Source organism: Podarcis pityusensis (genome assembly GCF_964106645.2).
Source record: "Podarcis pityusensis genome assembly, chromosome: 7".
NCBI lineage: Eukaryota > Metazoa > Chordata > Lepidosauria > Squamata > Lacertidae > Podarcis > Podarcis pityusensis.
This window is the reverse complement of record NC_138031.1, coordinates 50,375,065-50,390,479: the sequence shown is the minus strand read 5'-3', so window position 1 is coordinate 50,390,479 and position 15,415 is coordinate 50,375,065. Positions and strand designations below refer to the sequence as shown.

At 40.6% G+C, this 15,415-nt stretch overlaps 1 protein-coding gene across 4 annotated transcripts in view; it reads right to left on the bottom strand.

The window, feature by feature from the left end:
* The window catches only part of GNAL (G protein subunit alpha L), a 146,401-nt gene that overhangs the window by 71,437 nt on the left and 59,549 nt on the right, over nucleotides 1–15,415 (bottom strand). For 2 of the 4 annotated variants that reach the window (XM_081014215.1, XM_081014213.1), the window contains exons 2-4: nucleotides 2,517–2,589; nucleotides 1,640–1,694; nucleotides 1,358–1,477 (exon numbers count right to left, since the gene is read on the bottom strand). In XM_081014215.1, the coding sequence (XP_080870341.1) occupies nucleotides 1,358–1,477; nucleotides 1,640–1,694; nucleotides 2,517–2,551 (210 nt within the window). In that variant the 5' untranslated portion in view covers nucleotides 2,552–2,589. Of the gene's footprint in view, nucleotides 1–1,357; nucleotides 1,478–1,639; nucleotides 1,695–2,516; nucleotides 2,590–2,702; nucleotides 2,804–2,875; nucleotides 3,347–15,415 lie in introns of those variants that run through there. The other 2 variants (XM_081014214.1, XM_081014216.1) reach the window with 2 other exon arrangements.

Genomic DNA, 15,415 nt, shown 5'->3' with positions numbered 1-15,415 from the left:
AGTTAAGGAAGCAGTAGCTTCACATTTACATCTTTGAAAGAAAATTCAACATCATTTAATTTGGTTAAACATTTGAAGCTCATCATTTTTTTATAATTTCTGTCAAATGAGAGCCAACAAACAAACAAACAAACAAACAAACAAACAAACAAACAAACTGTATGCAGGTAGTTTTCTAGATAACTGCATTTGAGACAAATTTATAACTACAACAAAGCCATTCTTCTAAAAATAAAAATTCCAAGTGTTCAAAATGGAAAATGAACCAGTCCAGAGTATCAGGCTCCCATCCTATAAACCCCTACCAGTGGGTAAGTCCCACTGAACTCAGAGTTACTTCTGAGAAGGCATGCACAGGATCACAGTGTTAGAAACAAGCAACGAGGCAGCAGCTGCCTGTCCAAAACCTCTATCCTTAGAATAATCATTGTAAGTAGATACAATGAACGACAGGAAGACAACTTCATACTAGAAGCAAAATGAAACATTTCTTCCCCAAGCAATACAGCTACTTACATATAAAAAAAAGAAATGCTAGATACTGTCAGTATTCACAAGCCATGAAGAACAAATGTTTGAATCTTAAGATAAGTTAGCTTAAGAAAAGTTCATATAGGAAAGTTTCTCAGCCTCTCTTTCCTCCTGCAGCTAACTGTTCCCCCAATAAAAGCCTCTCTGGACAGTCAGAAGGCTCTCCTGAATAATATGTGCAGAGAGCCACTGGGGGAGGAAGAACTCACCCCAAATCAGGCCTGGCTGCTAAAGTAGGCTAGCTTAAAGCATGTTCACAGAAGGAAAGTTGACAGTGTTCAGTAGGGGCCCCTGAATTACTAGTAGCTTTCAGGAGACATAGGTGGCTGTAATGGTGAGAGGGATAGGAGATGTAGGATGTAAGCCTAAACAATTTAACTATAAAAGAATGATTATCCAAATATGCCTTAACTGAACATTACTCAAACATGCCACCAGGAAAATACAACCACCAGCAAAATAATAAACAGATCCATCTCAAATCTGCAAAGATTACACTATTTATTCATATTGGTTTTATCTGGTCTCCTGCAATAAATAATACCACAAAGGTGCTGCAAAATTTGTTAATCCAGGAATCTGAAATCCACATAGTCCTTGACTGCTTTTCATTATATAACGCTTCCTCACGAACAGAAAATGCAGCACTATGGGTAGTATTTTTTTCTATACATTTTATACTGTGCCAAACAAAATTATCCAATGATAAAGTCAATAATAATAAATTTATCCCAAAGTGTAAGCCTTCCAAATGGTAAACAAGTCATTCCATGCTTTTTAAACATTGCAACGGGGAGGAAGAGGGCAGAGTACTTTTAAATCTTACCTGTGTGTAGTCAAAGTCAGAAAGGGGAGCTATACTCTTGATGTAGTCCGCTCGAAATTGGTTTTCTTGGTTGGCCAGTGGAACTGGAGGTATTAAAGTGCTCATTGCTGAAACTATGGTCTAGAATAAGCAAAGGAACAGGACATATTAACAGAGATAAATCACACACAGAATTACTAGGTGATTTGGACTTATCTGAACAACTTATCTGCGGGGTCTCCTCTGCAATCACAATCCTAATCACTAAGTATATACATTTAAGGAATAAAAATGTTTTCTTACCACAATTGCATCTTTTACATTTTTCCGAATATCCAGAATTTTCTGTTTCTTTTCTCTGTATGAAATCAAACACAAATCAATTTAGCCAAGTTGTTGTGAGTGTTCACCTGCTACTGAGATGCTGAAGTTCAAATTTTAATAGCTGTTTTTATCCCTAATATTTCATAGTGGAAAATGTAGTGTACAATTTTAATCAAAATAAATTATTTATATTTCTGCCACATGACAAATAACAATGTATAAGCATTTTTTAAAAAGGGGTGGAGGGATTATTTTAAAAAACTGCTTACTTTTACCATGAACTGACTCAAATTCTACATTTCTGAAAATGTCTAATCACAAAATATGGCATTCTCAGAAAAATCTGACATAAATAATACAGTCTACAGACACTTTATAACAAAACACCATCATGTTAAACTGATTTCTTTTTTATTAACTTTAAAAATGAGGATAGTTCAAATATGTACTTGACACACACACACAAACACATCTATATCTATATCTACATTTACACACGCATGACCTAATATATTGTTAATACTCAGGCAATATTTAGTTATTTGCTGTTGTAAGAAGTAGTCGCCATGTTGTTGCTACACAAGGGCCTATTAAACACTGCAGTAGCAACAGTGTAAAATACAGCAGAAGGACCAGGAGAGGAAAAATAAGGAATTCATGCCTCTCTTAATATATATGAGCAGTAATATCCATGCTAATAGGGTAAGTTGATGGAGGTAAATTACCAACAAGCTACATACAAAGGATAAGAAAGATCTGTTAACCAGTTTGGCTTAATGTGTTTCTAATGCATCTTGTTGGGGTTTGTGTGGGGGTTTTTTCTCTCCACCCCCCTCCAAATAAGAAGAATTCTTACTCTGAATTAAATCCATTTACATGCAAGATCCTCATCTGCTTGACAATAGTGCTTTTTCCTGACTCACCAGCCCCTGAAAAAGAAGAAAAATGTGTGATGTATACATTTAGGGGAGGGGAAAATGGGGAAAGACAGAATGGAAGCATCTCTGTTTTCCTAAAACATTCAACTCTTCTCTACACATACCTAGGGCAATTTGTGCATTTCACGCACACAGAATTTATAAAGCAGGTCTGCATTCTTTCCATCTCATTTTCTCTTGCACATAAATAGTATAGTTTGCTTGCCTGCCATGGGAAACTGAACTGCACCACTGCACCCTCATCGCCCTCCCCCACCAAAAAGCCGTTCTTCCTTACCCAGCAGAAGCAAACGGTGTGTGGCTTTATAAGCCAGTCGCTCTTTCTGCAACTGCTTCTCTATTTTTTTGTTGGCTTCTCGCTGTGCTTTCTCATCAATACGCTGATCCTCCGTTTTGCTGTTGCCCAAACACCCCATTGCTATCGCTTAGGGTGGATGTCAGACTGAACAGGATTATAAATAAATAGTGCAAAGAAATAAATTTTAACGGATGATATTTATATCCCTGTGATTGTATCTCTCCTCTTTTCTTCCCCACCAGTTGTTCAAATAAAATGGTTTCTGGTCGTTTCTGATCACAGTTGGTTTCTTTTTCCTCCCCCAAAGGGATGCAGAGAAGCTTCCGGGAGAGGTAAGTGTTTTTTAAAACAGAACAAAAATCTGTACCAAAAAAAAAACCCCCAACACACAGTGAAAAAGAAAAGGGCTCCTCCTGGAAACCTAATGCTGGCTTTCTCTCAGCGCCACACGCGCGCGCGCGCACACACACACATAGAGAGAGAGAGAGAGAGAGAGAGAGAGAGAGAGAGAGAGAGAGGCAGGCGCGCGCACACACTTACAATCCCTATATTTCTCTGTAAAGGTCTATTTTTGTCCTTGTAACTCAGCACTGCCCCTTTCTGTGAGACCAGGAAGTAGTCAAAGTACAAACGCTGCAGGAGTGGAGGGGGGAGGGGGAGAAGTGAGAGCTGGATTCTATGGAGCGTGCTAACTCTGGGGGTTTTTTATAATCCAAATCCTTAAACGGGGTATGAGGGAAGAGAGAGAGAGAGAGAGAGAGAGAGAGAGAGAGAGAGAGAGAGAGAGAGAGAGTCCGGCGGAGCTACTAATTTTAAAAATCTGCTCTACATCACAAAATCGCCACTTCAAAAAATCTTACATGTGAATTCCATTTTGATCCATTGCCCCCATGTGTTAATGCATATAGCACACGAACAAGTTGAGCCTAGGCTAAATTCATCACCCATTTTCCCACCCTAATGTTTCTAGGTGGTCCTTGTAGAAACATGAATTCTTATATACAAGATTGCTGTATGTTCTCAGTCTCCACCCCCCACCCCCATTCCTATAGATAAAGGGTGTTGGAAACTGGCATATTCAGGAGGATGGGATTCTACCAGTTTTCAGAAATGTTGGGAGTTAAACAAGCGGCTAAGTGCTAAATATAAGTGTAGTACAGCAGATTTGCATACAGTCAATAAAAAGCACATTAATGGAAGGAGTTGTTTCTCAGACCTGACCAAGGATTGAGTTAGCGTGAAAGTTGCAAGGCAGAACATAGGGATACAGTTGGGGGGGGGGAGTATTTGATCCCCTGCTAAATTTGCCCATTTGCACTCTGACGAAGAAATGACCAGTCTATAATTTTAATGATCGGTTTATTGTAGCTGTGAGACACAGAATAACAACAGGAAAACCCCCGGAAACCCAGAATACAAAAGTCAGAGGTTGATGCGCGTTATAATGAGTGAAATAAGTATTTGATCCCTTTGCAAAAGATGACTTAGTACTTGGTTGCAAAACCCTTGTTGGCAATTAAGAGAGTTCAGACGTTTCTTGTAGGTGGCCACCAGGTTTGCACACATCTCAGGAAGTATTTTGTCCCACTCCTCTTTGCAGATCCTCGCCAAGTCAGTAAGATTTCGAGGCTGATGTGTAGCTACTCGAACCTTCAGCTCCCTCCAGATTTTCGATGGGATTAAAGTCTGGAGATTGGCTAGGCCACTCCAGGACCTCCATGTGCTTCTTCTTGAGCCACTCCTTTGTTGCCTTGGCCATGTGTTTTGGGTCATTGTCATGCTGGAATACGCATCCTCGACCCATTTTCCCGTCCATCGTTCCTTCGATGCGGTGAAGGTGTCCTGCCCCCTTAGCAGAAAAACACCCCCAAAGCATAATATGTCCCCCTCCATGTTTAATGGTGGGGATGGTGTTCTTGGGGTTGTAGGCAGCATTCCTCCTCCTCCAAATATGGCGAGTTGAGCTGATGCCAAAGAGCTCGATTTTGGTTTCATCTGACCACAACCCTTTCACCCAGTTCTCCTCCGGGTCATTCAGATGTGCATTGGCAAACTGCAGGTGGGCCTGTACATGTGCTGTCTTGAGCAAGGGGACCTTGTGGGCTCTGCAAAACCTCAGTCCTTCATGGCATAGTGTGTTACCAACTGTTTTCATGGTGACTATGGTCCCAGCTGCCCTGAGATCATTGACAAATTCCCCTCCATGTAGTTCTGGGCTGCTTCATCACCGTTCTCATGATGACTGCAACTCCATGAGATGAAATCTTGCATGGAGCCCCAGACCAAGGGAGGTTGACAGTTATTTTGTGTTTCTTCCATTTGCGAATTATTGCACCAGCTGTTATAACCTTCTCACAAAGCTGCTTGGCAATAGTCTTGTAGCCCAGTCCAGCCTTGTGCAAGTCTACAATCTTGTCCCTGACATCCTTGGACAGCTCTTTTGTCTTGGTCATGGTAGCTACTTTGGAATCTGCTGGATTGATTGCTTCTGTCGAAAGGTGTCTTTTGTACAGGTACTGTAACGAGCTGGGATTACAGGTAAGACCTCTCCCTTACAGCAGGTGCTTCTAATCTCAGCTCGTTACATACATTGAAGATACCAGGTAGCCTGACATCTGGCTGGCTGATAGGGGATCAAATACTTATTTCACTCATTATAATGCATATCAATCTCTGACTTTTGTCTTCTTGGTTTCTGGGGGTTTTTCCTGTTGTTATTCTGTCTCTCACAGCTACAATAAACTGACCATTAAAATTATGGACTGGTCATTTCTTCATCAGAGGGCAAACGGGCAAATTTAGCAGCAGGGGATCAAATACTTTCCCCCCTCACTGTAGCTGGCAGTGATTTCAATAACCAATGTTTCATGAATAAGATAGCTCATTCACTGTCTACAGACAACAAAACCAATGCACTCTACAATCTGCCTCACTCATATTATTTAACAGCATTTTCAACAAAAATGCAAGCAGCTTTGTACTAACCACAAAAAGGAATTGGGCCAAAAAGGAAATATCATATTCCAATGGACCAGTGAGTCCAATTCCCTCTGCTGTCTCCTACATTGTTCTCATCCTGAAGATGGTGGGAGAGGTAAATGCATAGAATCATAAAATTGTAAAGTTGGAAGGAACCCCAAGGGTAATCTAGACCACCACCCCTGCAATGCAGGAATCACAGCTAGAGCGTCCATGACAGATGGCCATCCAACCTCTGCTTAAAACTTCAAAGGAAGGAGACCCCCACTTCCCAAGGGAATTTGTTCCATTGTTTAACAGCTCTTACTATATCAGAAGGATGTTTAGTTAGAATCTCCTTTCTTGGAACGTGAATCCATTGGTTTGGGTCCTACCCTCCAGAGCAGGAGAAAACAAGCTTGCTTCATCCTCCATGTGACAGCCCTTTAGATATTTGAAAATGGCTATCATACTTCCTCTCAGTCTCCCCTTTCCCAGGCTAAACATACCCAACTCCCTTAACCGCTCCTCATAAGGCTTTGTTTCCAGACCCCTTCATCATCTTTGTTGCCCTCCTCGGTACACTTTCCAGCCTGTCAATATTCTTCTTAAATTGTGGCACCCAGAACTGGACACAGTATTTCAGGTGTGGTCTGACCAAGGCAGAATAGTGTGGTACTATTACTTCCCTTGACCTGGTCACGGACTAGGGAAACTACATTCCCAACAACTCCAGCAGAAAAACAATACTGCCAACATTACCATGGTACCAAATCTTCATGTTGCAAACAGCTAGGAGAAGGAAAAGAGGCCCAGCGGACCTCATCTATAGGGCAAAAAATACGGTAGGACGCACTTTTTCCCCTCCAAAAATGAAGGGGAAATGTGTGTGCGTCCTATGGGGCGAATGCAGGCTTTCGCTGAAGCCTGGAGAGCGAGAGGCGTCGGTGCGCACCGACCCCTCTCGCTTTCCAGGCTTCAGGAAGCTATCCGCAAGCCTTGCAAGCCCGGCGGGAGTTCCCGCGGGCTCGCAAGGCTTGCGGGCGGCAGCCTGCAGCCCGAAGCATGGGGCGCCCTCCGGAGGATGCCCCGTGCTTTGCGCAGGTGTCCGCCAGCCTTGCGCTCCCGGGGGGAGTTCCCGCGGGCTTGCAAGGCTTGCGGATAGCAGCCTGTTCTGGGGGCTGGAGTCGGGGGAAGCTCGGGCTTCCCCCACCCCAGTCCCGCGGCTGCGGGGGGGAATAAATTTTTTTTATTCATTTCCCCCCCAAAAAACGAGGTGCGTCCTATGGGCCGGTGTGCCCTATAGGGTGAAAAATACGGTAACTTCCATTTGCTTTGAGCGATGTGATTCTTGGAAGAAGGAGGCAGGGTAACAAAACCAAGGAAGGAACAGTCTACTCGTGGTGCGTTTGCCTGCCTCAATTCTATGGGATGAAAGAGGGTTTTAAAAATGAAATATATTCTACTTGTTTTAATATGCACAGGGAAGCACAGTTAAGCACCCTTGTGCCAAATATTCGCCCTAACCCCACTTTTCAACATACACAAAATGCTTCCAACAGTGATACTGCAGATAGCCAGATAAGTAGGAATTACCTTTCAGCTGCTTTTACTCCTAATCCCATACCAAATGCAACTTTACTAGATAGTCTCAAATGAATAACTGCAACATGCATATTGACTACTTGCATCATGTGAATCCCCTGTTCTTTCTCACCTCTAACTAGGTCTGGCTGTTTCATTTCCTTGGGCCTCTCAGGTACACCAGCCCAGAGTTAACAAACAAAAAATGTTGAAATGAGCCCAACTTTGAAAATAGTGCTGCTTCCTCCCACCCCCATAGAGTTGCTTTACTTTATGTGTGAAGTTGTGTTCCCCCCTCCCATAATGCGCATTGATTCTCGCTTACACTGTACCACATTTGTCTTTCTGTTGTCCTTTAACCCAGCTTCAACAGATATTTTGGATTTCTCCACAGTTTGCTTGTGTTTTACCATCACAAATAATCTGGAATAATCCATAAACTTGGTTATCATATTGCTCTCCCCTGACTATTTATGAATATATGAAGATAAGAAAGTAGCACTGGCCTAACACAGATCCTTACAGGACTTCACTGTTAACTTACGTTGTCTGCTCATAATTCCTATTTTCTTTCTAATAGTTCCCCATTCTTCAATACTTCCTCATTCAGCTACTGATCTATTAAAAGACATTGTTTTATCCCATGACCACTTCATTTACTCAGATGCTTTTGGGAAGTCCCCATATTGGATGACTCCTATCTGCATGCTTGTTTATACACCCATCAGTTCCAAACAGTGAGGCAGAACTTTGCTTTCTAGAAGCAATGTCATTCCTTCATTTTAAAGTCTTATTCTTCAATATGATTAAAAATCTAAGCATATTAATGCTTTCCACTAATTTATGCGGACAGGCATTAGGAAACATGCCTATATTTTCCATAAAATCCATGCACCCTTTTTTAAAAAACAAACAGTGTTGCACTACCTTTCAATTCTCAGATAAACTGATTTTAGTGAATATCAACCATTTCACACTTAAGTTCTTCAAGAACTCTTAGGTGTATGTTATCCTCACTCAGCCACGCTCTTACTTATTCGCTGGCTGGTCCTATTTTTCCTATGCTATTAATCAGTCTCATCTGTTGATACCGTCCCGTGGTGCTTCTTTGAATCTAGACCCTAGTGTCTGCCTAATTTTATTTCTATTCCATTCATCTATTTTCTTTTCTGGCACTCTACTGAACTGTTGTTTGACTGTCAATTAGGTGATTATTCTTCATGACTTATTTCATGCTGTTTTTCCTGTTTTCTTCCAACAGAGACTTGGTTCTCAACTAATTCTGTTACTCCTGCATCTCTTGGCGATCACACACTTTTCACTTCATGTGATGGGTCCAGATGGAGATATGGAAATTGCTCCTATTGTGCCTTTTCTGTTTTCGCATCTTAATTTCTTATGTATTCTTCCTTTTTATTTTGGGTATTATGTTTCTGTTTCATTCTGCTATTCTTCTTACTGTGATTTATTGTCTTCTTAGTCTCTTGGCTAACTTCTTATCTGACTTTGAACTTCAGTTTTCCTTCTCACTGAGTTATCCTCCTCCTGTTCTTATTCTGGATGATTTCATTTCCATATTGATCAATTTGCCAACTTGGAGGCCCAATCTTTTTTCAGCCTCGTTGATGTGTTTGGTTTCTTTAATACGACTTGTACTTACTCTGCATGTAATGGATTTGATAACTTTTTCTTTTTTCAGTGTTGTTCTCCTTTTCCACTGTCCGAAACACGTCCTTTCTTTATGCTTCTCTGGGATTCTACATTGTCTGACCCTCTTACTAAAATAGTCACACTCTTTATCCAGATTCTCTTTTCTTCTTCCCTCAGTGAGACAGTTTCACTATTTAACACTGCTGTTTCAATTGATTCCCTCACTTCTGTTGTCCTATTCGTTCTCTTTCCTTGTTTACGTCTTCACTGTGCTACCTTTCTACTTGAGCGGCTGAATGCTTATGTCATAATAAATCTGTTAGTTTTCAAGGTGCCACAAAGACTCTTTGTTGTTCTGGGGCAATGAACAAATATGGCATTATCTGGATGCTACAGGTCCCGGTCATTCCCCCCCCCCCGCTATAAATTCATGTTCAATGCCCTTTATTGTTGTTCTTCCTAAACAATCTACAGTCATACCTCATGTTACGTTTGCTTCATGATACATTTTTTCAGGTTGCGTCCCGTGGCAACCCAGAAGTACCGAAAAGGGTTACTTCCAGGTTTTGCCACTCGCACATGCGCAGATGCACAAAATGTCATTACGCGCATGTGCAGAAGCGGCGAATCACAACCCACGCGTCCGCAGATGCGCGGCTGCGGGTTGTGTTCTATTCATGTTGCAAGCGGGCCTCTGGAACAGATCCCGCTTGCAACCAGAGGATCCACTGTATACCTTTTTTAAATTTGCAAACGCCTTTGGAAAAGACAAATGAACTGACGTAATTCATCCTCTACAAATTATTTTATCCTGATCAAAAACAGTATTCATTTAGTAGTCTGAGAAACTTTCTGACAGTAGGCGCTGTTTGGCAGTGGAATGGACTATTGAGGAGAGTGGTGGACTCTCCTTTATTGGAGGTTTTTATGCAGAGGTTGGATGGCCACCTGTCAGGGATTCTTAAGTTGTGATACCTTCATTGTAGGGGTTGGGCTAGATGACCTTTGGAGTCCCTTCCAACACTTACAATTCTACTTCTACTTAAAGGATTTTACTCTTTTTTTAGCTGAAAATAATCCCAGAGAAACTTAGTAAGATCAACAGAGATAATAACAAATAAGACAGTTCCAATACTGCAGCTCTAGAATGTGCTGAAACTCTAGTAATCCTTATCACTCTTCTTTATCTTTGATGTCTTCCTTAGTTAGGCCTGTTCCAATGTTTTAACCTCCTTTCCCCTCTGCTAAAGACTTTGCCTCCTTCTTCAGTATCTCTTTACCTCTATCTTCTCCCTTCCCCCATTTCCTGCTCTCTCTTCTTCAATCTCTCAGCCCTTAGTCTGTTCTCCATTTCATCACCCCATCTAACACTTCCATGTGCCCCATCCCCTTGATTTCCTCTTGTCCTGACTTGATTTCCTCTTGTCCCGACTCAAACTTTTAGCAGGTATTTTAAAAATTCCTGTTTACACAATTGTTTGATTGCTGAAGGATATTGATCCTGACAACCCTGAAATTACCTGTAAAAATATGTAATTTTTAAGACTTTTGGACTGTTTCTTAAGACTTCTAAAAGATTGTTTTTAGACATTTTGATGTATTGTTTTATTGTTGCTGTGTTTGCCATCCTGGGAACCTTTCTGAGGAGGGGTGTGATATACATTTCATAATAATGAAAATATCTGGAGAGCCATTTGTTTCCCATCAATCTCTAGCTCCTTTCCATCTCTATGATCTCAGTCTTCTTATCTGCACTTAGATTCCTCTGGCTCTTTGTTGCTTGTTATATCTTCCTCTCTTGCACACTTTGTAGTTTTTAGATTGATCTTTATTTATGGACCTTTTCACCAGTTGATATTCAATTAATTTATTCTTACTTCTTCCTGTTGAAAAACACCTTAAGGTTTTAATCCTATGCACACTTTCCTAACAATAAATCCACTGATACAGTGGAACTGCCTCCTAAGTAAATATGCATTGGTTTGCACTGCAAGACTCATTTTAGCTAGCCAGTTTCTCACTTTACTCTATTGTACACAATGTTCTCTCCCTGCCAGCACTCCAACCCCCAATTTCCTCCCTCTTTTTCTGTATCTCCAGCCAGAGGTCTGTCTGAAACTCCACCTTTGTTACCTCCCCTTCAGGGGTTCAGACAGACCAGTGGCAGTACAGAGAAAAACCTCTATAGAAAAGGATGTAGAATAATATTAGGGAAAGTCAACGTGAGTTCTTCTTTTAATTTTTATTACATTGAACTTTGTGTAGGGTCCACTTGTTTCCTGAGGCCCAGCTCTTATCAACAAATTCATCAAACATGTTTCCAGTATCAGTCACATGTGTTAATAACTTCCAGTCCTAAGATCTGTGTACCAAAATCATTAGATACAACGTATGCTGCTATTTCTGTCTGCAACAAACACTCCTCAGTTTCTCTTACATCAATACTTCTACCTACCATTATTTGACAAAGCCATTAGCAATTACCACTGTTGCTATTTCCGTGGTCCCATCCCACTCTCTTCTGCCATTTTGACTCTCCCTCTCTCATTCTCCCCCTCCTACATTAAGTGCCCAGAAGCAAACTGCCCTTATTATAAGCTAATTGTGGTGATGCAATGCTTCGTAACCAAACTTCGTACTGATGGAATCTAATAAGGGTATTTGCTACACAATAATATGTATTCTCAAAGAAAACACACTGATAAATGCAGACATGCATCTTCATACTTGGCCGCAATATTTTGTACTTTGTTATCTATATTAGAATGCATAAAAAGTGGCTCCCTTACAGTTCATTTCAAAGCACCATCAATTTCACACTAATCTACTACTACCATATTCTTTGACATGTTATTGTCAGTTTGATAATAATCTTCAAGTCATTCATAATCTATACATATCCTGTACATACTGAGTTGCCCCTTCTGAATCACCACAAGAGCAAGGGTGCCGCCCCCTTAAATTTGTATTACTGAATTTATTATCCGCTAGGATAAAGTTAGTGATGTATTATTGAGTGGTAACTGGCATTGCGTTTGTTCCGTTTGTTTTGCTGTGCAGAATGTGAGTCTAGGGTGTTGTAAAGCTACTTAATATCACTCCATGTGAGAGACTGAACCATTACAAAGGCCCTAAGTGAGAATTGTGGGTGAGGGTGGTTCCCTCGTTTCTTTGTCACTGTATTGCCCCAGATAAGAATCAGTACATCATAGTGCAATTTTTGCAAAAGAAAAAAGAAAAGTACTGGCATCTTAAAGACTAACACATTATGGCCTAAGTTGTCTTCGTATACAATTTGTTACATCAGAGGTAACATTACAGTTAACCTTGAAAATCTATGCAATAATGCATTTGCTAGCTGTTGAAGTGCCACTAGACTACGGTTTTGTTTCTGTTGTAAGCCATGGCTAGTTGACTGAAAGCATACTGTAATAATGTACCCAAAAGTCTGTGGCAGATAAAGAATTTTAAATTAGATCTCTGGATCTGGTGGGCTTCTTCTTTTAAAAAAGAAGGTTATTCCCTACTGGCTTTTAGAGAAATAAAATGTACAAGTAATAGTTTACCCAATCAAGTATGATGCAGTCTAAGGGGGTTCACTTGAGCAGGGCAATTCACGATTAAGAATTATGAGCCTCAGAAAAACAGCAGCATGAACATGCACTGAGTGAACCTGACTCACCAATAGAGAGTCTGTTTGTAAACCCAATGGAACAGTCTCCATTGTAGGCCTAATCTAACACTTTTTCAAGTCAAATCATCCTTATCTTAAGCACTAAAATTCTCATTTCTCTCTCTCTCTCTCTCTCTCTCTGTGTGTGTGTGTGTAATCTGCTTTGGGACCCAGTTAGTGAACAGCGGGGTAATTAAAAATAATTAAACTTGGTATGTGATGCTCAACTCATTGGGTGTGTTACCTTTTTAGTTTGTAAATCTGAAGTAAAAGCTTGTGTTTCATTTCTGATTGATGCAAGCAGCTTTGGGAGATAGCACTTGTCTGAAAAGCAAACTACATATGTACATATATAATCTCAATCATAAAAATCAAAGAAGCACAACCAAGGCAGACAGTCACATCCACACATACCATGATGTTTTTGCCTGATTAAGCTATCATTTTATGAGTTATATTGCATCCTGGGCCCCAAGAAGTGTGCAGCTGAAAAAATAAACTAACACACATCTCAGATACATGTTTGCTTTTCTAGCTGAGTATCAAATCATTCAGTTACACAAAGGACCAGAACACCAAAACACCATAACTGCAAAAGGTTTTAAAATGTAAATGATCTATACTTAAGTAAACAGCATACTGTTTATATGTTATATTAAACTGCAGCATTTCCTTACAACTTCTCTGTAATTAAAGTTTCTATAAATCAGCTTGAAACCTAAAAAAATAAACAATTAACTAAACTATTTCATTTTAGAAGAAATCAGTTGTGATTAATGTCACTATACAGAGAAATACAACACTTACTATAAAGAAGAAGGAATAGTCAACATAACAAATAACTTTTTTAACTTCTTAAAAATCTAATGAGGATGCAGGCAGGAGTTATATACAGAAAAACATTTTATTACATCAGGGAGGTAGGAAAGGGTTAAGTTTTTCTCAAGTCTAAACAATGTTGGGTATAAGTCAAGACACTGGAGGAAAGACAAGAGTATGCCAAAATCAGCCAAAAATTTACAAGAGAAATTCTCTGCTCCATGTGTGCAACCAGCCAATAGTAAGGCGAGCTGGTGATGATGTAAGGCTGTGATTTTCAAACTTTTTGAGTCCATGGCTCCCTTGACCAACTACATCATCACCAGGTCCCCTTACTATTGGTTAACTAGTTGGTTTTTATTTGGGACAGGGCCTTCTCAGCAGCAGTTCCCTATTTGTGGAATGCCTTTCCTGCTGTGGTTACTTGTCTCCTTATTAACATTCAGGAGCAATTTAAGAATATTTCTGTTTACCTAGATATTCAATAGCTGAAATAAACTATTCCTGGCAACCTTGACATTATTAGCTGTGTAGCTTTTTGCTATTTCTGCAAAAGCGCAGCATGTGGAAGATCAGGCTTCCTTGTGATCTTTGAGGAAATCATCTTTGGGTTGATCTCTGGGGGAAGGGAGAAATTATCGCCATGGTAGCTGGAGTTCCAGAAAGAGGAGAAAGGATTGCCATGGTTGCTGTATTAAAGGACTTTGTAAATAGATTCAGTAATAGAGTTAACTTCAATAGACTTTTTGCATTATTGGAGAAAGAAGAGAAGTCCCTCAAACCAAAAGCAACCAAACAAAAGAAAGGAAAAAATGACTCTTAAAAATAGTCCAAAACACAAGGATGAATGTGCAAATGATGAGGCTCCAGTAAAAAATATATCTGAATTTCCTATTCTGTCCCCCCTATGAGTAGACACCAATGGACAGGAAGCCATTCAAGATCTCTTATCACTGAAATGCCCCTGGCTCCCTACAGCCAAAGGTCACTTTCCATGTCAGATAGAGGAGGAAATGCTGGCTAAGGAACAACCCTCCTCCAAGTAGCATTGTGTAACTACCCCAAACCCAAGGGACTAATGCCACAGATGGAGCGAAGAACTCATCTTCTACAGACCCTGAAACAGGCAAATGTGCACTCCATTACTGCAGAAGACATTGAGAGTGTAGACTTTCTTTTTTATGATTACAAAAATGCCAGAGCAATTGTAATACGTCGTAACCAGCAGGTGGCAGATATTATTTTGAGGGCCAGACCCTCCCTTAATAAAATCAGAATTGAGGCAATGCGATATTTCAAACAAACAAACAAACAAACAAACAAACAAACAAACCCACCCCCTAACAGGATGAAGAGTGCCAACAAGGCAGTTGGTTGGCCTTGATAGCGATGTGGAGAACCTAAGCCAGCAAGGTCTAGCCGGAAACAGTATGGCGCGCCTACTGGCTGACAGTAGACCAGACACCATCAGTCTTCTTGCATTGTCCATGGAGGATGGAACAACCGCTTTATCTAGGAGGCCCTCCAAGGAAGTGGATGTGGCATCAAGGTTCCTGGCTGACAGGCCCATCCCTGCCACAGAATTGATGCAGGAAATAATTAGCAGCCTCGAAGAAGTAGCTTCTGGCACATTATGGGAAAGTCTATCTTCCACGAAAACATCTATAATTATAGACAAATTAAGTGAAATTCAGAAGGGTCTGCTGGTTATAGACTCCCAAGTTGATCCAAATTCCATTGATGGATACAATCACGGTGTTGAGTAAGAGGAAGCCATAGAAGCATCTTTCGATGCCCTACCAAGGACGGGTCAAATTTTAATAATTTAATTTATA